Genomic DNA, 20,448 nt, shown 5'->3' with positions numbered 1-20,448 from the left:
TCTTCCAGTTTAAAAAGGCAAGTCTAAGAAATCAACATAAAGTAATTTGAAAAAAAAAACCGAAGCGACATTTGAAATTGGGTTTTCATTCATAAGGTAACATTAAATACGACTCAAGTGAGTCTCTCTTTTGTGTACTGTTGGCCGTTAGCCTATGTAGCCTACGACAAAGTGCACAAATGCCAGCATGACGGCGCGTCGTCTACGCCTATTGATTGAATTCGCCAGGAAAGTTATATTGCCTATGTAATCATAGGCCTTCCTTCGATATCAGAGTGTTAAACCCCGTTTTAAGTATATCCATCACCACGCTTTCCACCTTATCTTCGGCAAACGTCTCGGCCAGGCTCGTTAAATCCGGCTTCTCCTCATCTCGTCCTGCGGCAGCCCATATTTCGTCCAACATCTTGCGTAGTACAGGGTTCCGACACCGAGGATCTTGCGCCGCAATAGCTAAATTTTCCGTGATGAGTGATATACGGCAGAGGTCGAGTTTGGTATCTAAGGCCGTGCCCCTACGATGATTTGCTATCATGGTACTATAAACGCCGCGGTAGGACGCAAGGCACTCCGGCGAATCTTCCCAAACCCCTTCCGGTTCCACTCCATCTTCCACAGATTCAACATATCCATACATAGCTGGGTCCCAGTCGCGTGTAAGCCATCCGGGATATCACTCATTGCCTAGAGTGCAAGGCAGGGCGGCGATACCATCCCAGTCTATAATTCCTCGGAGCTCCCCATCTTCGGATACGATAAAATTCTGTATGTCGAAATCCGGGTGGGCCAAAACGAAAGGATCCATTCCACTGGGCTCGGGGATCCAGCGAATCAGTTGGCGCAGGAGCATCTCAATGCCCTTGGGAATGGGGTCCTGTTCCGGATGCTTGTCGAGCATGAAAGTGCAATATGCCTTAGGGTCGCTGGATGTCGGGAATTCAGTATATATGGGGTCATCGCTCGGATCTTGATGGATAAACCATCTATCTAGCATAGCCTGCTGGTCGACTTGTCGCATCGGCCCGACTCCTGACAAGTTCCCATCACTCCCAAAGAGAGGGCAGCCACCGCTTTGGAATGAAAACTTGTCCAGCTGCGCCATGGCCGAAGCGATACCTTGGAGGGCGCGGTTTCGGCGTGCGTGTGTGGTATCAGGATTCACACCATTGAGGCGATGTCCAAACCAGACGTTATATAAAGGGATTCCGGATATAAAAGACATAACGATATACGGACATCGGAGAGTATTCTCCGTAGTGGACGAGAAATCTAAGACATCAGGCAGAGGAATGGTGGTGTCTCGTTTCAGGAGGCGCATCGTCTTTGCCTCGGAGGCTAGGGATGATGCAGACAATTCATCCCAATTGCTTGCCGTGCCATTGATAGGTATCTTTACCAGCCAGCGAAGGTCATCATCGAATATCAGCGGGAAGAGCACATGGTAGGAGCCATATATAGGCTTGCCAACAGAGGGCGTCGTTTTTGTAGCCTGCAATTTCTGTTCCCGTAATATGGTGCTGCCAATAATAGGCAGCTGTTCCATGTCAACTGTCGATAGGATTGCTGAAAATAATTCCGCATTTTCATCATCCCCGTTGGAATCTGGCGAGGGCGAACGCTGTTGCGCCATTTCGTGTAAAGGGGGATAGCAATAAATTGAAGGGGAGTAGAGTTAGGGAAAAAGTTACGGGAAGAAATCCTGATGAGTACCTGCGTATGCACGAAATCGAACAAGGCAATCAGATTATGCGCTGACTAAATTGTGTAGGCGCCTAAGAGTGGCCCCAACGTTTGTATTACATTAATTCTCAAACGCGCTTATCCGGATTCTAAGGCTAGGTCAACTTCTTCCACATGTTATAACATCACTTCTCGTACGAGGCTCTCAAGCAATCTTATGTATGTTGGAGCCGTTCTGGCAAACCGATTGAAAATTCACATCCAATCGCTCGTCACAATCACTCCAAAATCCACGCATGCGGTCAATATAGAAGGCCAACCGGCGCTGATCCCGGTCGACATCCCCTCAACCTAGTATTTACATATGGCTATTGGCGGAATTAGCACTGGGCTCTACTGGTCTATACTACTCAGTTTGGATATAAAATACCCGTTCTCACACGCATCAGGAGCTCGTTTTCTTGAGGTTTGTACGCAAGACTGAAAACAGAAGAATCAAACGCTATATATCATGTATATACCTTGAAGTCTATATCATCTCTTGTCCTAAACCACCCCAACGCAAAACCATCGTCATTATGGGTCACCATTGGTAACCTTGCCAACCCCAATACGATTAAAATGCGTGCTAATTCTATAACAGTCCTACTTGCAAAAAAGCCTGCTCTACCCGATGCGTGAGGTAAGGCCATGTACTTCGATGCTCTACACATAACGAGTATTATATGCCGGGTGGACAATGTGCTTCTTGCCACGAAGCCGAAGTCCGCGCGGCTAGTAATAAGAAGTAGGGGAGGATAGTAAGGAGAAGAGGCACGTTAGCCGGACTAGCGTCTATCTTGGGTTACGCTGGTGGGATTATGTTGTTATAAGTGCCTTTGGTGGCAGTTGGGCCTGTCTTGAACGGTGGTGTTACACGGCGTACATGTACTTTAGGGTTTATACTTACGAGCTGATTGGATATCGTCGACGGGACCATCTAACACTTCCTTATACATTCATCAACTGCTCTATATACATCATTTGCCCTTCGACTATACGTCTTAAGTACGCATCATGCCATTAATAAATCTACTTTCCTGTAATTACAGAGTTATTGCCATGTCTACTGCACGTGTCTATTCCATAGCTGTATTAGTTGCAAAGGACGTAAAATCACATAATGGAGACGAGCTAGGGTCAATAAAGCGAAGGGACGTACAGTATGATGCAAACGAATAATATAAAAGAAACTTGGGAGAACAAAGTTCTCGCATAGGGAGTAGGACGTTGGACAGTGACTTGCCGGGAAGAGAGCAGGTGTGTATGGAAAGCTAGCGCTTCATACGACAGGATACAAGGCCCTCCTTAGGGATGCTAGGGCTGCCACTGTGATGACTGTCCCCTCAGAATAGCGTCAGTCTATGTGCCGATCGTATGGCGTATACTGTGGGATACTGTGTTACTAAGACACCTCTACATAGTTTTATTTAGACAGTAAAAGTCCGTACTATCAGCACGGTCGGCACTTGGACTGACGCTCTTCTGTCCCCTCTACCCATTCTGCCAAAGCCGATAGCTCCTGGCGCTTAAGCAGATAAAAGCATAAACAAAAGCAAGCAGAAGTAAGGAGACACAGGTCCCGTGAACAGGGGCAAACAGCCATACATACAGTTACTAATAACGAGCTTATGAACAGAAGGCTAGGCTAAGGTGATATGATAAGATGGGGGGCGGAAAAAAGCATAATAGGGAATGCTAATAGGTAATTGGTTCATCAGGCCTCACGCACCTACGCGTAATGATCCGCATTGGAGTACGTTCAGGTGGAAAGGCGGCAACTTGCCTTGCTTTATGAGCCAATCACTTCTCACAACAATATCATATGATGCAGTGGCGTATATAGAAACTCCGTGCTCCGCGGGTGATTCTCATTGTTGATCTCGGACTATTCAGCCAGCCTTCATTTAACTGTACACTGCAAAACTCCTACTTCTGCGAAAAGCGGGCACCCACCGATCACTCGTCTTATGAACACCCGCATCAAGCAACACATTCAAGAACCCCTTCACGCTCCCTACTTAGGTTGCGTTAGAATTATTCTCCATCCCCTTCTTCTTCTCCCCTCCCAAGACCTCCATAACCTTCTTGATACCCTTCTCCTGCTCTACTAGCAGACAGCCGCGGTTAGTGCCTAGCATATACTGCTGAATGCGCAAGAGACCAATCGCCTCATTGACTCGGCGAAGCAGATCCTTATACGTAGCCTCGCAGTCGCACATGCCAGAAGTAACACAACTATACTTGCTGAACTGGGAAGTCGTTAAGATCTGGATCGGAGGCGGTTCGGGATCCTCGGGGTACAGTGTTACGTTATCCAGGAAATCGAATACCAAGTCCATAACGGCATCCCATACGTATACGAGCATCTTGCGGATAACGGTGAACGGGTTCGTCGAGCCAAAGTCCACCCCGGCTGAAGATGCTTTGGCGGAAGGTACTGCTGTGCCGAGAGGAGAACATAAGGTCCAGATGTTCGGACGGCTAGCGACGGGGCAGTACAAAAGACTGGTGGAAGCCGGGACTGTAGTAGTACTCGTGGATGTAATCGTGACTATGCTCGAAGGAATATGCATAGTTCCAGACTCATCGATGGTACTGATAAATGATTCTGACGATGTAGAATCTATAGAAGATGTAGGAGGCACCGTAGTCGTAGGGTCTGTATAGACAGTTGTAGATACGGTTATGGGCTCGGTTTCAACCACAGTAGTAGGCTGGGCCGTAGGAACGGTCGAGGTAGGACTCGAGCTCACGCTCGAATCGGATTGAAGAATAGGCACAACTGTAGTGATCACGAGCGTAGTAACATAATCTTTGGCCAGGGGTGTCTCCAAACCATTTCCATCACCACGGTGCATGAGCTCATTCGAGCCGAGGTAAGATGGCATGGCCGTTGCTAAGGAATTTGTTAGCATAGGGGGCTTACTCATTCACATTTATATCCATATAAATCGTAAGGGCAATACTTACTCTTCACAGTAGTAACTGTAGCAGATTCCAGAGTAGTAATAAGCGATTGTGAGTCGCTGCTAGTGATATGAAAAGCACTAGCTTCCAGGTTAGGTTGTGCGGGCTGTCGTGTTGCAGACACGGTTGAAGTGGTTGACAATGACTGGTGACGAATGGTTTCAATCGCGAGGCCATACCATCCAGCTTCGAAAAAGGATTAAGTATTAGCCCAGCCCTTCAATTATTAACTATAGTGAATTAGATTCCAACTTACCAGCAACAGCACCAGTGGCGATAAAGATGATCGCTAGGAAGAAGAGCCAAGCGTGGGGGAACATAATGGGCGAGGTTCTCTGCTTGACTGCTGTAGACTAGTTAGCATCATATAAATGAATTATACTTATCTCTTTGCTCTGATACCAATCCATGGTGGAGAAATAGGGTAAATGGGCGCAAGGAAGAGAGGAAATTAAAACATACCACCCCAACGATCTCTCATTCTCTCAACCTTCGCAGACATCTTGCTGCTGGCAGGGGAGCACTCAAAACCGAAACCATTGTGTGCGCCTCCCATCTCGTTATCACGGTTGAAACTCATCCTCGAGGTCATTCCCGTAGGCGGCGGAGTCAATGGTGGTCCTCTAAGCGTGTGCTGGAGTCGTAGTAGGACCTGGCGTCCGGGAGCCGCGGTGTCGAGCGAGTGTGGGAAAAGAAGTGTTTGAGGCAGATCGCGTTCCTAATCTTGAATTCCTCGTGGGTATGTCTTCGAATTCGCCTTTGCCTTGCCTAGTAGCTGTGGTGAAGATTGGCGAGAGGTGGAGTTCGAATTGGTGTTAGAAGCGAGATTACGCATCGATACTATTTAACAATTTCGAAAATAGAGCGTAGAATGGATTAAAACAACAAATTTTTGTAAATAGGCAGGGAAAGGCAATATTCTAGATATGCCTTACTGCCTTGCTATGTAATATGAAGGGGGTCCCACAAAGTGTAGAAGTTCGTGGGTGGGAGTAGGTTCTGGAGTCAGACTTCTCGAGTTTGGTGAATAAGAAGTAGGAAACATAGGATTAAAACAAACAGTGGAATCAGATAAATAAATAACACGGGTAAAAGGGATCCGCAAAACAGTCTTTTAGGTGCATCGTGAAGTTGCCGTTGCGGAAACCATCGTCTCGGCAGTAGGTGTGACGGGGGTTGTGGTTGTCGGGAGCGTCAACGACGAGTAGGAAGCTCAACCTCAATTTCTATGCATTATATGCTACATACGTAAGAGATAGGCAGGGAAGCGGCATATCTGCATGCGTATGGTTCTTTCTTTACTACCGTGATCGACTCTGACTTGGATATCACGATGCACAAAGATTATAGATACTTGTAGCTACCCCTAAAAGTTGTGAAAAGCTTCACAAGCGAATATGTATGTAGCTAAGTAGGTGCTTCGTACAAAGGCCATCCATCATCGTAATACCCAGACGATATCTTCAAATAGGGGTAATCGTTTACTTCTAATAACACAAGACGTCTTGTTTGACACGTGTTAGATCACATGCTACCTACGTGAACTCCTTTTTCGCTCTGGCTGGAAATGCATAAATACCGCAAGACTGCTTAACTTGATCTCCTCAAATCCTTATCTCTTTCTGAGCTTATTTCCTAAGTATTACCCCTTCCATTTCTTCTCTTTCCTCTGCTAGCCGGTATCTTACTGAACCATTATATTACCGAAGGTATCTGATATCTCCTGACGCGATGGCCCCTCGCGCACTTCTGGCGCTGTTGAGGCCCCCTGTGATATCCTCTCCTCCATAAGCTTCAGTAGAACAGGAGGCACACTTTCATCAGTAGCACGGACTGTAAGCCGGACCATCTATCATATTATTAGCTTAATCATTTCAGCAAAATAAGTTTCAAATTCAACTTACCTGTGAAGCATAGTTTGGCTCCAGTCGCATTAGACAGCCAAACTTGCCTCCTTCAGAGGTGTGAAGCACACTGGCCCCAACGAAATTTTTGTTATTCGGATCAACATTGTTGAGTACCCCCCAACGGAATCCTTGAATAGTCTTGCGAATGAAGCCCTCAGTAATCTCTCGCGATCCGGACTTACCAGCAGCGAGACCAATGATTTGCTGAGCCTCACGTGGCGCGCCACCAATCTGCTTCCATCTCTTGAAGAAGTCATCCGCCAGAAGGTCCGCAGGATCCATGAATTTGTGAGCCGTAAGTGGGAGCATCAAAGTGAGAGCTTGTAAGGCGCCCGCTAGATAGCTTATCCTAATAGTGGGACTCTTAGTAAACACCTTCTTCGCCTCAAACATGATGATCAGTCGTGACTGTCCACCTTGTGTGATGGAACTTTCAGGCAAGGACTTGACATCCCATGTCAGATTGGGCTTCTCGCTCTCATCCAAATCAAGCGTGGTGGTAAAAGAGCTCACGGTAGCAGGAGTCTTGTTTGTGAAGTATAGAATGAGGCATGCCATCTGACCTCGGTATTCGGAGCGAACTCCCACTTGAAGCTGTCCATCTTCAAAAAGTACGCCATCAGCTTTGAGTAGCAATTTGTTGTACCCAGATTCCCAACCAGGAGATAGATGCGCAGCACTGGCCAGGTTTGGTGCCTTGAGTAGCTTCTCGGGAACTGGTCCCACGTTCATATCGAGACCGGCGAGGTCAGCGTGGCCATTAGCACCGTTGACTGCACCATTTGTCACCCCATTACCATTGACAGGACCATTAGAGCTAAAGGTTCTTTTGAGACCTGGGTTCTTGGCCATGCTCAACTCCGTGGCATCATTGTTCGCATCCTTGCCGCCGACCACCCAAGTCCGCTTATCACTAGTACCAGCGTGCTTTTGGTGAAGTCTCGACAGGAGGGCAGATTGTCGCTCAGGGAATGGCGGCATCTCATCACAAACTGTCCGAAGTAAATCATCTGTTGGAAGAGTTGCGAGCGTCAAGTATTCGCAGGCTCGTTGCTGCAATTCCGGATCTAATGTGTGGCTATATATCTCGAAAACTTGAATGAGATGTGGCTTGATCTCCGGAAATAAGTTGACGAATTTGATGAAGGAGGAAAGGATCATAGCGCGAGTGCTAGATGAACAAGCAGGCAGCTTCTTGGATAATGCCAAGAACTGCTCAACAGGACTGCAAGCCTTATCTTCGGCAATCAAGTGACCGAACTCTCCAAGAATGTATGCACCAATCTTCACTAACGTTTCGTGGCAATGATCTTGCTTGACGTGCTGCAAGGTATTGTGAGCTGCATACACCTGCAGTTCTTCATTATTTGTCACGATCTGGATGACTCGTTGCCAGACCTCATCACTAAGATGGTCTCCCGCAACAGCTACCAGACGAAGCGAAACGTTGATATACCATTGAATGTCGGTTGCATACTTCTCCGTTAAAATGGCGATTTTCAAGGCCATTTCCTCTCGTATCGCAAAATCGGCATTTTGCAAATAATGCAAAAGCTCCGAAACTATCGGCGCAGAATTGGTCGAATCACACATACTATATAGCAAATCGAGACCTTTTCTGCGAACGCTGATGTCGCGATCTTTGAGAGAGCCTAGAATTACGTCTTGATGCTGCTTGATAGGATCGAGGTTTTCGGCTCGGGCCGCGAGATGTGTCATAGCTTCCAGACCTAGGTATCGAACATTCGTCTCTCTAGACGTTATGAAGCGGCCCAAACGGGTAGATATCTGTTTCATCAATGCATGCTCGGTATCTAGATGAATGATGAGGTTGATAGCTTCGAACAAAACGGCGTTTTGAGCATTATTCTGCTGCACGTTTTTGTTCGTCTCCATCGCTAGGTTTAGTATCTTTTGTAGAGATTCCCGAATCATTTCGCGAACATGACTATCCTCTATTCACAGTATTAGTATCCACTTTTATACACTGTTTTTCGCGATAGAAGCTCATACCTGAAGGTGGGAAATACTGAAGCAAGCGTAGTAACTTAACCTGTATCCAAGGACACGGGACCTTGTAGTACAGGTAATCAGCAGTATAATCGCCATCAATTAGTATTCGTTTTAGCCGCGACGCAGCTTTGACGTAGGCACCCTTGTACTGATCCAGGTTATCCTGCGCAACGGTCATAACAAGCGAGGTAACTGAGAGAGCCACTCCTAAATCGGCATCGTCCATGAGAGATATTATCCGTTCCGCCCATTGTGGCTGGATTATATCTGGGTGTTTTCGGTATAGACGGAGAAGGGTGAGGGCTGCCTTCTTTTTCACGAATGCTTTCGAAGTTCTGCGCCCGTTGTTAGTCACTGTGTAGGATCATCGGAGACGGTGTACGAAACATACGGCGAGATTAAAAGCCTGTGGACTTCGCTACTTAACGCCTCTCCCATTTCCCGGCTTCCTATGTTCGCTATTGCGTGTAAGGCTAGACAGTTGAAGAGCTCGTTATGATCGAGAAGGTCCTTTCGTATACTGTTGACAACCAAGTGCAATAACTCGTGCTTCTCATGCAAGAACAGCGTCATAGCCAGGTATCCAATTTGCTTCTCGGAATACTTATTGGCTGAAATAAGGTTGACAGCTTCGAGATGACCGAAATCGACATTCCAACCTAATATGTATATGTACAACAACTAGACCAAATGTCAGAATCGCCCGGGCTTCGAATAGGGGTTTCGCAGATTCCTCATACCTTGCAAACATATTTCTTCTTATGATATCCGCTCAGGTTACCATCTATATTCTGTTAGTCTACGAGTTCGACGTCGACATTCCGAGATCGCGCAAAGTCGGTGATCGTTTTCGATGGAATTATAGCATACCCTTGAACTTTTGCCTGTGATGTAGGAATTGCACATTAGCATCGTGATCTTCAATGGCAACTAGAGAAACTCGTTTCCTACTAACCGAATATTTGCGAGCTCCTTATTGATCCTTTTCTCTTCCAAATCCCTGGCCCGCGCATTTCTAAGGTCGGCGATGAATTGTACGAGACCACGCATGTTCGAATTATTGCTACTCGAGCGGCCGAGGAAGCCAGCCGCCGCGGAGGAAGCCATGGTGTATGATCGGTCGCAACGACGGTCCCCCTATTCTTACACCAACACCGGTTATTCCCGTCGCATCCGCTAATACGAACGACGACGACACGTAAAGAGACTATTAATGTATTATATAGGACGACGATGTCGAGTTCAAGTATTTAGACCCAATTTCGAGAGGAAGCACGCTCGAAAATGCGGCTCTCATGATAAACCAGGTCAACCCTTGAACATGTTTCGTTCGAACGTGACCAGCGGATATAAGGGGGGAAAACGAGAAACGGGGACGGGAACAAGCGACGCGAGAAAACGCCAGAGCTTAGTTGGAGAGATCGAGTCGGGTTTGCTAGGCGATTGATTAATAGTACAAGACGAAATTATCTTGTCGAGGTCGAGAATATCGCAACTCGGTGACACGGCATTGGTGGTATTGTAGTGTCAGGGACACATATGGGACAAATGGGAACAAAATGTTGCAAATGAAATGAATTTGGCAGCCAAAACCAAAAAAAAAAAGCCCTTGTAGTCTTTAAACCCCGAGCGGCGAAAGAGGAGCACCTAGGCGCACCTGCACCACGGCACCACACCTTCTATTAGTCCGTGCTATTCTACTGCTATTAGTCTGTTACCGCTTCCCCAATGTGGTACGACGCTGTACTACCGCTGTGGGGCACATGATTTACGCCTCGACTCTGCAGTCAGTACCTGCCTCTATTGGAACATTGAAATTAATAATGTGGCTTGATTTTAAGATATCGATGAACAGTTTCTTATCTTATCTATTTTATCGATAATAGCTACATACATGCAGTCCCCCCGTTTTACGTCACAGCCAATCCGATGATTCCATATTCAAAGCTCCTCTTCAGCTGATGAAGATACTGTAGTATATAAACCACTATCCAATTGGTGATATACTAGGATGAATTGCATTCTTCAAAGCTCTACACGACTACTACCGCGGGTTTCAAGGGTAGCAGCAACACCAAAAGCGAGAAAAGGCACGATACCCCGACGATCCTACGCTTTCCAAGCCGCCGCGCCACCTATTCATCAAGTCTTCAACCGTCGTACAAAATGGCTGCAGAAGGAGCGCGCAGCCGCCGATATCGAGAACAGTCGCATCGCCGACTATCTGAAAGATGAAGTGGCAATGCGACTCTGCGATAGGTTATTAGTATGACGTTCCTTCTCCTCTTACTCTATAGTTAATACCACAATAAAGTGAAACCTGCATACTTACAAACCCAGGACATCAAAAGAACCTACCCCGAAGTCCTCGACCTAGGCGCAAACTCATGCAACATAGCCCGCGCCTTAGCCCGCGAATCCCCCGACGAAACCAACCCGTCCGCACCCCCTCTCGCCACGAAAATCGGACACCTCCTTGCCGTCGACTCATCCTCCACTCTCTTACACCGAGACGCCTCACTCCCCTTCAACTCGCAAATCAACATGACCCGAAAAGTGCTCCCAGACGAAGAAACCCTCCCCTTCTCCGCGAATACCTTCGATCTAGTACTTAGCTCGCTGAGCCTACATTGGATCAACGACCTCCCGGGCCTCTTGGCCCAGATCAATAATATACTAAAGCCAGACTGCGCATTCATGGGCGCTATGTTTGGTGGGGATACGCTCTTCGAGCTACGCACGTCGCTGCAGTTGGCGGAGCAAGAGCGACGAGGTGGTATCTCGCCCCACGTCTCTCCTTTAGCCGATGTGCGTGACGTCGGGGGCTTGATGCAACGCGCTGGGTTTAAAATGCTGACCGTAGATGTTGATGATATCGTCGTTGATTACCCAGATACCTTCGCGCTAATGCAGGATATCCAGTCCATGGGTGAAAGCAATGCTGTCCTGGGCCGTGAGATGGGAGCCATTCAACGAGACGTGTTGCTAGCTAACGATGCTATATATCGAGAACTTCATGGTAGTGAGGATGGGACTATACCAGCAACTTTCCGAATGATATATATGATTGGGTGGAAAGAGTCAAAAGACCAACCTCAACCATTACCCCGAGGCAGTGGTGAGATTAATCTGAAGGATGTACTCGAAAGAAAATAATAAAAAGCCTCTGAATTCTGACATTACCAACGTTTCAATTACTTCCTACATACTAGCCACCGTTATTAAACATTAAGGTCTATAGCACATCTTATGTCCCCTTCAGCCATAGTGCCACCTCTCTTTGCTATTCAGTACACCACATCACCTCCTGAACTTAAAACCCCCACACGCAGATTCATAGGACATCCACAAGGACAACAGTTAAGACAGGTATGCCCTCAGATGGTCTAGACCCGCATTCCCGCATTCTTCCACCCAGATGCCACACTCCATAGCGTTTAAATGGCTCAACAGCTCACCGAACGTAGAAAATAAATCTCCACAGAACGGGTGCGGGCATTTGAAACGCATCAGCCGATGGTCAGGGCTATCATGGTGAGCTGCGAGGGCGGCGAGAGCTTCCCTCTCCGCGAAACTTAAACTATAACCCGACCAATCATGGGACCCCTTAGGAGTCTCAACACTAGCTTCCTTGGCTGTAGCTTTCGTGATAGAATCAGTGGTGAAGGATCTGCTGCCATCTTCGCGGCTTAGAACATCGTAAAAGCCCGTCCAGCAATCTCCTTCCTCGCAATGAGCAACTAGAGCTAATTTTGAAGAGAAGCTCTCCTGACAAGCGATACACGTCTTCCCGATGCCAATTGGGCTGGGCTGATATGACTATTAGCTGACATCCTCAAACATAAGATCATAGCCCAAAGAACATGTTATTAACATACCTCTTCTGTTCGAGTGTCCTCGCATGTTACCTCATTAATCTCCTTAACCTCCTTGAGGTGATAATCACTGATATGAGCCTCGAAACCTAGCTTTTCTCCGAACTCAATATGACACAAATCGCAACAAGGGTGCTGGTCGTGGTCATGGTTCACCACATCTTCAAGATCTGCGGACTCGAAATCGCATTTTAGACAGCGGTGCTTATGGTTACTGCTTTGAGCCATATGTTCCTCGAAAGCGTCAAGGGACTCGTAACATCGGTTGCATCTTTCGCAGTAGTGGTGTAAAGTAGATACATGCTCATTTAGTTCCATCGGGGAGGAGAACACCTTATCACAAATACCGCAGTAATCGTGTTTTGCTCGTCGATGAAGTGTCAAAATGTCGGCATCCACAAAGTCCTTTTCACATTCAATACAATATTGGTGGATTGGGCCTAGCCGTTTGTGGTTCTCCAATTCGTCAAGAGTATCGAAAGATTGATTGCACATCTTGCAGTGGTTGTGCTGTTTCTGCAAATGCAGGCTCAGGAAATCCTCGTCTTCAAAGTCTTTATCGCAAGTCTCGCAGTAGTTGTGGGCTGGGCTCAAGCGTTTGTGGGCAACGAGAGCTGCTTTCTGAGGGAAGATCTCACGGCATTGATGGCAGTATGAATGTGTACCGGGGTTCGATGTGGTATGCAGGACATACTCTTGCTCAGTTCGAAAAGGAGTGAAACACTTTCCACAATAGTAATGAGGTTCTATTACCCAGCGTGTGAAGTGGTTATGCAGCTCCTTTTTGCTAAACATGTGTAATTTGCAGACGAGACAGTAAAAATGTGCGGGGGAGTCGAAGTAATGATTTTCCAAGCTCGTATTGTCTTCGAAGTCTAAGAAGCATTTGGAACAATAAAAATGTTGGACTCCGAGCGCCCAGGTTTTGAGTAGGCGGTAGTGCCTCACCAACTCGTCGGGAGACGGGAAATCTTTGGAACACTTAATACAGTAGTAGTGGACTTCACTGGTCGTGATGTGATCTCTGTGTTCCTGAAGAGTGATGAAGCCAATGTCGCATTTTGTGCAGAGAAAATGGTTGGCTTTGCAATGGTTCTGCAATTCTGTTTGCGATGAGAAATCAACACCACACACGTTACACTAGAAGTGCAGGGTGCTCTTTCCTCTATGGGCGTTCAACTCGTCCCTAGACGGAAATGTCTGCTTACACTTTTGACAGTGGAGATGTGCGTATTGGAGGTGCTCATTAAGCTGATCCGGCTGGAAGACCTTGCCACAACCTTGGAATGGACATTTCCCATGTTCCCTCATATGAAGGTCGCATGCTGTTCTGTCGGCGCCGAAATCCATTTCGCAGGTAAAGCAGATATTATGATACCTCGGGTTTTTCAAGTGGCTCGCCAAGCCCTTCTCGTCAGGGCACCAAACTTGACAGACATTGCAGAACTGATGATCTTCAATGTGGGCATAGTTTGACTCCCAATGTTGTTGGAGTGCATTCCAATCTACGAAATTCCTAGCGCAGGTCTTGCACCAGCACCACGTGCTCGTCATGATTGGGGGCAATACGGCGAGGACAAAATATGCCCGAGGTGATTCGATTGTGATATGGTGATTTGCAACAAAAGGTATTAGGATAGAGGCTCCGCGAGCTTCAAACTGAAGATTGACAATGGCGTACAACTTGAAGAAAAGGAAATTGGTAGGTGGAATTTTCGTGATAATAGGAGTTGAAAATTTGGGAGAGAGAATGATGAGCGAAGTAATCGAGATTGAAAAGGAGTTGTTGAAACATGAAAGTCGAGGGAGGATGAATTGATTGGAAGCGGGTTCTTTCCAGACAGACAACAAAGTTTCTTCCCAGTCTGTAAATCTTCAAAACCTTAGTTGTATCAAGAATCCAAGGCAGGTGCGTTAAACACCAACGCTATGTAATATGTATGCGTAGAAACCCAGGTAGGCGCACCTTCCACAGAATAAAATGGCAATATGTGGATGTCTAATACCTTCTATGTACACAACGTAAATAAAATAGGAGGGAGAAAGGGAAGGACGCGCCTTTACGCGTAGCGCACCTAAATAGAATCCACGCTCAATGACATAGCAGCAAGCAACAAGCACGCAAGAACCGGAAATGCAGAGCAAACTCGTGATCCCATTTCTAATAGTAATCCTGGCTTTAAACCTTACGCCAGTCCGTCATGCATCGTTCTATGCTGCCTAGTCCTGCAACATCGACGACCTTCTCATGCCAGCTCAATAACACACTCATAGCTGCACCTGTGTTTTCATTCACGGTAACATTTCTCGACCCGATCTGGCTAAATCCTGTAGCCTGCGGAGTTAAGTTCCGCGTGGGTGTCTTGTGTCCTTCCTTCGATGATCCTCCTGACATGCCTTTATATCTATATTATGTTAGATTTTTCACGATGACCTCAATTTAAAGGGGGAAAGGGGTAAGCATACAGATACTTTGTCAACACATCTAGCAGTTCACTCCCGCCTTCCGAGCCGTAGATTCGCTGCAACATCGGTGTCATCTCGCTCGCCTTAATCGATTGCAAGACCTCAACTACGGTCTGCAGGTGTGCATCCTGTGTTACCACCGCATCATCAGTACCGGTACTATTCTATTCTAAACACAGCCCCCCGGATCTAAGCCCCATACAATAATGCCTAGTCCGAGGCTACAGACGTACCTTGGCCGAGTCACTCCCGTTGTACACCGGGCTTTCGAGGCAGCCCCTTAAAGCGCCTTCGGAGTCACCGCCTCGCAGTAGCTGCCGTATCTGTGCGTTCAGCTGCCTAACTTCAGCCTCGCCGACCTCGGGTAACGGGGGGTGGAGGGTCGAAGTATCGAAGTTCTGTGAGGAGTCTGGATCTAGGGCGTCGATATTGATGGTTCGCCAGGCATCGCTTAGCGAGGCTTGGGAGTGTTGCTGGATAATAGACATGTTTTTTTTGTTTGCTGGTTAAATCGCTCGCTCGCGTGGTCTTCGTTCGTACACCTGCAACGAGACAGACTAGACTGCCCAACCGGTCGATGTACCTAAAGGGGGAAGAAATTGGCTGTCGTTGTTCCCCTTCTTGATTGATGCCTGAATCAAGTTAATTTTGCCGCCTTTGCCTAGCCGTTATCCTCTGATTCCTGCGGCTACGTGTACATGTGACCGTCTCCAAGTTTTGGTTTTGTGTGTGTGGGATGAGGCTCTTCTGGAGTTATCCGGGTAGGTGGGCAGGTTTGAGCCTGAGAAGGTTGACGGGTGGTGGAGGAAATACAGTGGATGGCGGATGGATGGTGGATGGATGGTGGGGGAGACATTGACGTTGCTTCCCGCTGCTGGATAGCTGCAGCTTAGGTGGGGCTTACGAGGCTGCAAAGTGTGGCTTAGAACCAAAGGACAGCGGGAAATACCCCAAATACGTTTAAAGTTGTAATGGATTGTATCCCTATTGTTCTAGGTACAACAGCGCATTACTTACCAGAAGTGTAGGAAGTCGTGGCCTCCATCACACCCGTACAAAATTTAGGGTGGCTTAGCTGTACCTACACCCGTCGACCCGCGCCCGTCTACAACCATTTCCACCATTTCCTCTTTGTGCGTCACTGCCACTACAATACACCCAATACATCTAAATATTACTTACATACGCATACATACACATGCAGACGTTTAGAATGGTCAGAGAACGAGCCAAATCGAATATGAGGCTACCAATTGAAAGGAACTATTATACGTCCGCCCCCTTCGAAGATAAAATTATCTCATGAGTAAACGGATCACCTGGACGAACCCGAAGGCCAATCTGCTGAAAGAGAAATCTCATCACCATTTCGGCGCCTATGTTGCACGACCGAGGGGCTTAGAAGCGCCGGCACAATCGATGAATTGTACTGTGACAAAGAGCCTAACTTGATGCCTATGAGTCCGATTGGATTGACTCGAATGGAATTATCGTCGTTGTCGCAAGCCTGGCCGATGAGGTCATTGTGCCTTCAGTCGCACGCACGCGCCTAATTTTACTCACGGCCCCCAATAGTTTGGGTCGCTTGTCTTCGTGCAGAACGGCAGATAACATACGATGATAGGTCTTCAGAATTGAGCATGTGGTTTCGTACCAATGAAGCCGAATTTAGGGAGGCCTACTCGGTTACGACGGGGTTCCTGGTATCCAGTACCTTTGGCGAGCATATCTTCGTCCAAGTTCATTCAACAATAACCGTTTCAGGCAGCTAATCCCTGATACGGTGTCACTGAAGGGAGAAGGTAGCAGAGCACCTTTTTAGCGACTCGAACCATTTACCACTCACCGACACGGTGAACAACTAACACTGATACGAGTAACGTGCCCTTGAGAGCATGCAGGTTAAGTTTAATCCATGTTGAATTAAATAATCTATATGCAGATTTAATTATTTCGAGGTGCATTCGTCCTACCGTCCTCGTGAACTACACGTGTGTAAATACGGCACAGAACCAAGTTTTAGGGCATTATTTCACTGCTGAGTGGCACGGACGACCCTAAACCACCCACAAAGGTCACCAAATAAACATCGCTACAGGTAGTAGAAAAATTGTGGTTGGCTGGGTAATCGAACTGTTATAGCATCGCATGCATAATTCAGTGTATGCTCGAACCTCTAACACTAGGGGACAGAAATAGCACCGAATTAGCAACCAGCATAATTTTTTTCTTATTTGATGGGGTTTAGCATGACTTCCTGTTGACCCCCTTTCATACCATTCATACAAGGTTGATGAGTCATGACTCCCTCGGGTAATAATTAATATTATTATAATATTATGAGGTTGGCAGAGCAATATTAGCCCTGTAGCGTTCCCAACCTTCAGGGGGAGTACTGACCCAATCGAGAGGTTCTATCTGGGTTATGTATGAGGATCCGCTGGTAAGGATCGAGAACGCCGCATAGCTTTCGAATCATACCAATCGATGCTATCAGCCTTATGTTTGTTGTCGCATAGGTTCGTCGGAAATGCAAAAATGCTTGATCATAGCTCAACCGGGACCATTCTCCCAACATCCGGTAAGTTATCACTTTTTATTAACCAGCTTTGATGTTATGATCCTGCACTTGAGAAAAAGAAAAAACAAGTATGGTTAAGGGTTTGAAGGCGATCCTGGAGAAATTCGCCTATCCCTTCATTCCACTTCGTTTAACTCTTCCTATGTACCTACCATAGCCCAAGCCCTACAAAAATTTTTATAGGTCACTGACCGCCCGTCGGTCGGTTCGTCAATTCTCACCATGATTCCGGCGTAGGCTTTACCGAAACCAACAGTACTCAGAGTCGGGACGAATTTTCCAGAGATTTTGTCAAAGCTCAGGATACCTAGACAAGAGAAAAATTTTTTTCCCTTCCCTCGTAATTTGGCGAGCACGTCAATCCAGGGCGAGTTGCATGGCTAACCCGTCGTGGCGGGAAGCTTCCCCGGTGCTATGAGGCTTCATCGAGTAATTCGATACAGGGGCTCCTATCTGATCCTTGCCTGAATCGACCATGACAGGTTCCCCAATCCCGACGATACACTAGAGATTGGAACTGCCGAGAAGAATACAACTACATTTCGTATGTATTTCTCTTTATGACGCGTTGTCTTCGCAAGCCGTACGTAGATCGCGGCAGGTAAAGATTTTCGCATCATCCGAATTTGACTATTACGAGGTTTAATAAATCGTCGGATATCTACCCAGGTATCTTTGTTAAGTAACTAGCACTTGAAGGATTGCGGTGAAGTACACCGATCCTAGATGAGGTATTGACCAGTCAGCCAGTACGATCCGGCACAAATGGTTGGGGAAAAGTTTTGAAATGGGTTCCGGCGTTACTAGAAATGATCCAGTGGGTCTTACCAGAGTACTGTCATGCACCCGTGGGTCTCGAAACCAGACATGGTTGGCATGATGCTATTTCGGATGTGTGCCGTCTCGTAGTGAGCTCCACTTTACCTACCTCATTTAGGGCATAGCAGGGTCCATGGCGCTGGGTAGGAGGCAAGATCATCAAGCATTTGCCTAGTATAGTACCTAATCAACCTCGAAGCTTTGGTAGTCCCCAACTTCACATCCAGAGGTTCTGGTACGATACCCTTGGTATTGTCAAGTTCTGTTAAGGGTTCAATGTAGGACTGAACCATCAGGATGGATCCGAGCCGCAGGAGTCGAGAACGGATTGCCTTATCGAGTCGATGATCCAGTCTATTGGTATATCAAATTCCCAACATCCAGAGCACCGGGGATGACGTACCTTGCAGGAAAAATCTGGATACCTACGTTTATCTTGTACAGTAGCTACACTCAGGCCGAATAGCAATGTACCGCACTTGGAAGTATACCGTAAAAAGCAGAATTCGATGTACTATGCCGGATATACTTCCGTGATTAACCTCCGAGAACAGTTCGAGCTTCTATGGAAAACTTCTATGCTATGTGGACCTCGGGACGTACCTTTAGCTTCCTTAGTCTTGACATGGCTGCGAAGAAGGGTCTAACCAGGGTTTAATCAAGGAGTATTTGTGCTGTCTCACACGGCGGACGACTCTAGAGTCGGCCGAGAGACCTCAGAGTACTGTGTATTTGAATAGGTAGTTACTTTTGAATAGGTGGCAGGGTCAGCTTAGATGATAGATCAAGCTAGACCTGCTGTAGTATGTATGTGCAACTCGGTGGAGCTTAGGAAGCCGTCCCGTCAGCTTGGAAACAACATAAGAATCTGACAATACCTTAGATACACTGTTAGGGGACACCGCGTTGCCGGGTATGATAAAATTTGCGTACCATGGTGAACATGGGTCTCGCAGATACCGAAGAGTTAAGGGGTTTGGATTTGGGTTTTGAATTCGGTGATGAGGCGGTCCAAGGGATCCCCAGCCGGGAGAAAGGCAGTCGAATTTGTGCCACCAGGGGTGTTTTTCATAGTTGATATCTATTATATGATTTTTGATAACAGACAACGGCGTCACGTCAATAAGTCGTGGTACGAACCGATATATTGATTCCTTCTTTTTCAGTGTGCGAGTTTCTTGAGTACTATTGGCTGGGATAGTAGAGATTATCTCACCAACGAAATATATGATAATAGATGCTTTATCCTCATTGAGTAATCGGTTAGGGAGTCACATGATGATGAAACACTGCGCCTTGTGCTGATTGCCTACGACACTGAGCATGCGAGCTGTGAATCGTTGCAGAAACCAACCAATGCAAGATGTGTATCTTGACCTTGGCGGTTGGTTGGTTGCCAAGATAATGAGAAGAAACTTCTTTCGCCATTCCCTCGGTATTCAAGGATGATTAAGGCGGTATTTTCAAAAGGGGGTCCCGATGTAACCACAAATTGTGAGAGTATTGTCCATGAGCGTGCGATGTACACACGACTTGCAGTGTAGTGGGTAAGCCAGAGGATTCGCGCCACGATGACACCCAGATTTTGTTTTATATCGGTTGGAACAAACTTCAACACTCTTCTGGTTAGTTACGGCTATTCATACTGTAGGTGATCATAATGCCGTGTTATATGTTACCAAGGCTAGGAAAACATATGTACAATGACGGGACGATGATAATGGGGTCATTCTACTTACCAGGGCCAAAATCAGGATGAATTTGGTTTGGGAATCTTACCTACCTGGGTAGTAAAAATACATGGGTACGAGAGGTAATTAAGCGGGAGTGCTGTGGTCGGGTTGGTCGAGGTAGTTAATGCAGGAACAGCATTAATGAGTGGAGAGCCACATGGCTGTCTCTCATGTATTCTCCAGCGGGTAAAGTAGCTGTCAAAAAGTTGTATCGGGTACATCCACTTCCTTACTGGTATCCATGCTCTAAACAAGACCCCTGAAAATGGATGGCATTATGTCGGTCTTCCTAATTAAGAAAGGAGTACCGGTGTCTACCTAGGTAGCTCTGATGTATCCTACGTAGTATCTGAGTACCTAATCTA

The 20,448-nt window shown here is 46.8% G+C and overlaps 6 protein-coding genes across 6 annotated transcripts; 1 reads left to right on the top strand and 5 right to left on the bottom strand.

The window, feature by feature from the left end:
- Positions 1–250: 250 nt before the first annotated feature.
- F4822DRAFT_428829 (uncharacterized protein) lies at positions 251–1,630 on the bottom strand (the record flags this gene model as incomplete). Its single annotated transcript, XM_051460976.1, has 2 exons — positions 251–639; positions 712–1,630. The coding sequence occupies 2 exons, from the start codon at positions 1,628–1,630 to the stop codon at positions 251–253; spliced, it is 1,308 nt and encodes a 435-aa protein (XP_051313981.1).
- A 2,110-nt stretch (positions 1,631–3,740) lies between these two features.
- On the bottom strand, positions 3,741–5,269 carry F4822DRAFT_428828 (uncharacterized protein; the record flags this gene model as incomplete). Its single annotated transcript, XM_051460975.1, has 4 exons — positions 3,741–4,618; positions 4,693–4,875; positions 4,946–5,035; positions 5,152–5,269. 4 exons carry the CDS (start codon positions 5,267–5,269, stop codon positions 3,741–3,743), a joined length of 1,269 nt encoding a protein of 422 aa, XP_051313980.1.
- A 709-nt stretch (positions 5,270–5,978) lies between these two features.
- F4822DRAFT_402135 (Adaptor protein complex AP-2 alpha subunit) lies at positions 5,979–10,389 on the bottom strand. Its single transcript, XM_051457995.1, has 7 exons — positions 9,565–10,389; positions 9,480–9,493; positions 9,350–9,393; positions 9,001–9,290; positions 8,610–8,944; positions 6,594–8,551; positions 5,979–6,538 (listed from the first exon to the last, which is right to left on the bottom strand). The coding sequence occupies exons 1-7, from the start codon at positions 9,714–9,716 to the stop codon at positions 6,374–6,376; spliced, it is 2,958 nt and encodes a 985-aa protein (XP_051313979.1). The 5' UTR covers positions 9,717–10,389; the 3' UTR covers positions 5,979–6,373.
- Positions 10,390–10,461: 72 nt separating this feature from the next.
- F4822DRAFT_402132 (S-adenosyl-L-methionine-dependent methyltransferase) lies at positions 10,462–11,846 on the top strand. The gene is made up of 2 exons (XM_051457994.1): positions 10,462–10,875; positions 10,950–11,846. The coding sequence occupies exons 1-2, from the start codon at positions 10,621–10,623 to the stop codon at positions 11,763–11,765; spliced, it is 1,071 nt and encodes a 356-aa protein (XP_051313978.1). The 5' UTR covers positions 10,462–10,620; the 3' UTR covers positions 11,766–11,846.
- Positions 11,847–11,867: 21 nt separating this feature from the next.
- On the bottom strand, positions 11,868–14,038 carry F4822DRAFT_443344 (uncharacterized protein; the record flags this gene model as incomplete). Its single annotated transcript, XM_051463097.1, has 3 exons — positions 11,868–12,419; positions 12,488–13,455; positions 13,693–14,038. 3 exons carry the CDS (start codon positions 14,036–14,038, stop codon positions 11,970–11,972), a joined length of 1,764 nt encoding a protein of 587 aa, XP_051313977.1. The 3' UTR covers positions 11,868–11,969.
- A 312-nt stretch (positions 14,039–14,350) lies between these two features.
- F4822DRAFT_238438 (Arp2/3 complex 16 kDa subunit ARPC5) lies at positions 14,351–15,538 on the bottom strand. Its single transcript, XM_051454255.1, has 3 exons — positions 15,184–15,538; positions 14,951–15,078; positions 14,351–14,889 (listed from the first exon to the last, which is right to left on the bottom strand). Exons 1-3 carry the CDS (start codon positions 15,436–15,438, stop codon positions 14,664–14,666), a joined length of 609 nt encoding a protein of 202 aa, XP_051313976.1. The 5' UTR covers positions 15,439–15,538; the 3' UTR covers positions 14,351–14,663.
- Positions 15,539–20,448: the final 4,910 nt, after the last annotated feature.

Source organism: Hypoxylon trugodes (assembly GCF_022578975.1).
Source record: "Hypoxylon trugodes strain CBS 135444 unplaced genomic scaffold F4822scaffold_5, whole genome shotgun sequence".
Lineage (NCBI taxonomy): Eukaryota > Fungi > Ascomycota > Sordariomycetes > Xylariales > Hypoxylaceae > Hypoxylon > Hypoxylon trugodes.
This window is presented reverse-complemented; position numbering and strand designations above follow the sequence as displayed.

Bases quoted from the DNA above. Each gene is read 5' to 3' on its own strand.
- F4822DRAFT_238438 (XM_051454255.1), bottom strand. From the start codon at position 15,438: ATGTCTATTATCCAGCAACACTCCCAAGCCTCGCTAAGCGATGCCTGG. The intron at 15,079-15,183 runs GTACGTCTGTAG...GTGGTAACACAG, and splicing joins ACGGGAGTGACTCGGCCAAG to GATGCACACCTGCAGACCGT. The intron at 14,890-14,950 runs GTATGCTTACCC...AACATAATATAG, and splicing joins GATGTGTTGACAAAGTATCT to ATATAAAGGCATGTCAGGAG.
- F4822DRAFT_402132 (XM_051457994.1), top strand. From the start codon at position 10,621: ATGAATTGCATTCTTCAAAGCTCTACACGACTACTACCGCGGGTTTCA. The intron at 10,876-10,949 runs GTATGACGTTCC...TTACAAACCCAG, and splicing joins GACTCTGCGATAGGTTATTA to GACATCAAAAGAACCTACCC.
- F4822DRAFT_402135 (XM_051457995.1), bottom strand. From the start codon at position 9,716: ATGGCTTCCTCCGCGGCGGCTGGCTTCCTCGGCCGCTCGAGTAGCAAT. The intron at 8,945-9,000 runs GTATGTTTCGTA...CAACGGGCGCAG, and splicing joins CACAGGCTTTTAATCTCGCC to AACTTCGAAAGCATTCGTGA. The intron at 8,552-8,609 runs GTATGAGCTTCT...TACTGTGAATAG, and splicing joins TCAGTATTTCCCACCTTCAG to AGGATAGTCATGTTCGCGAA.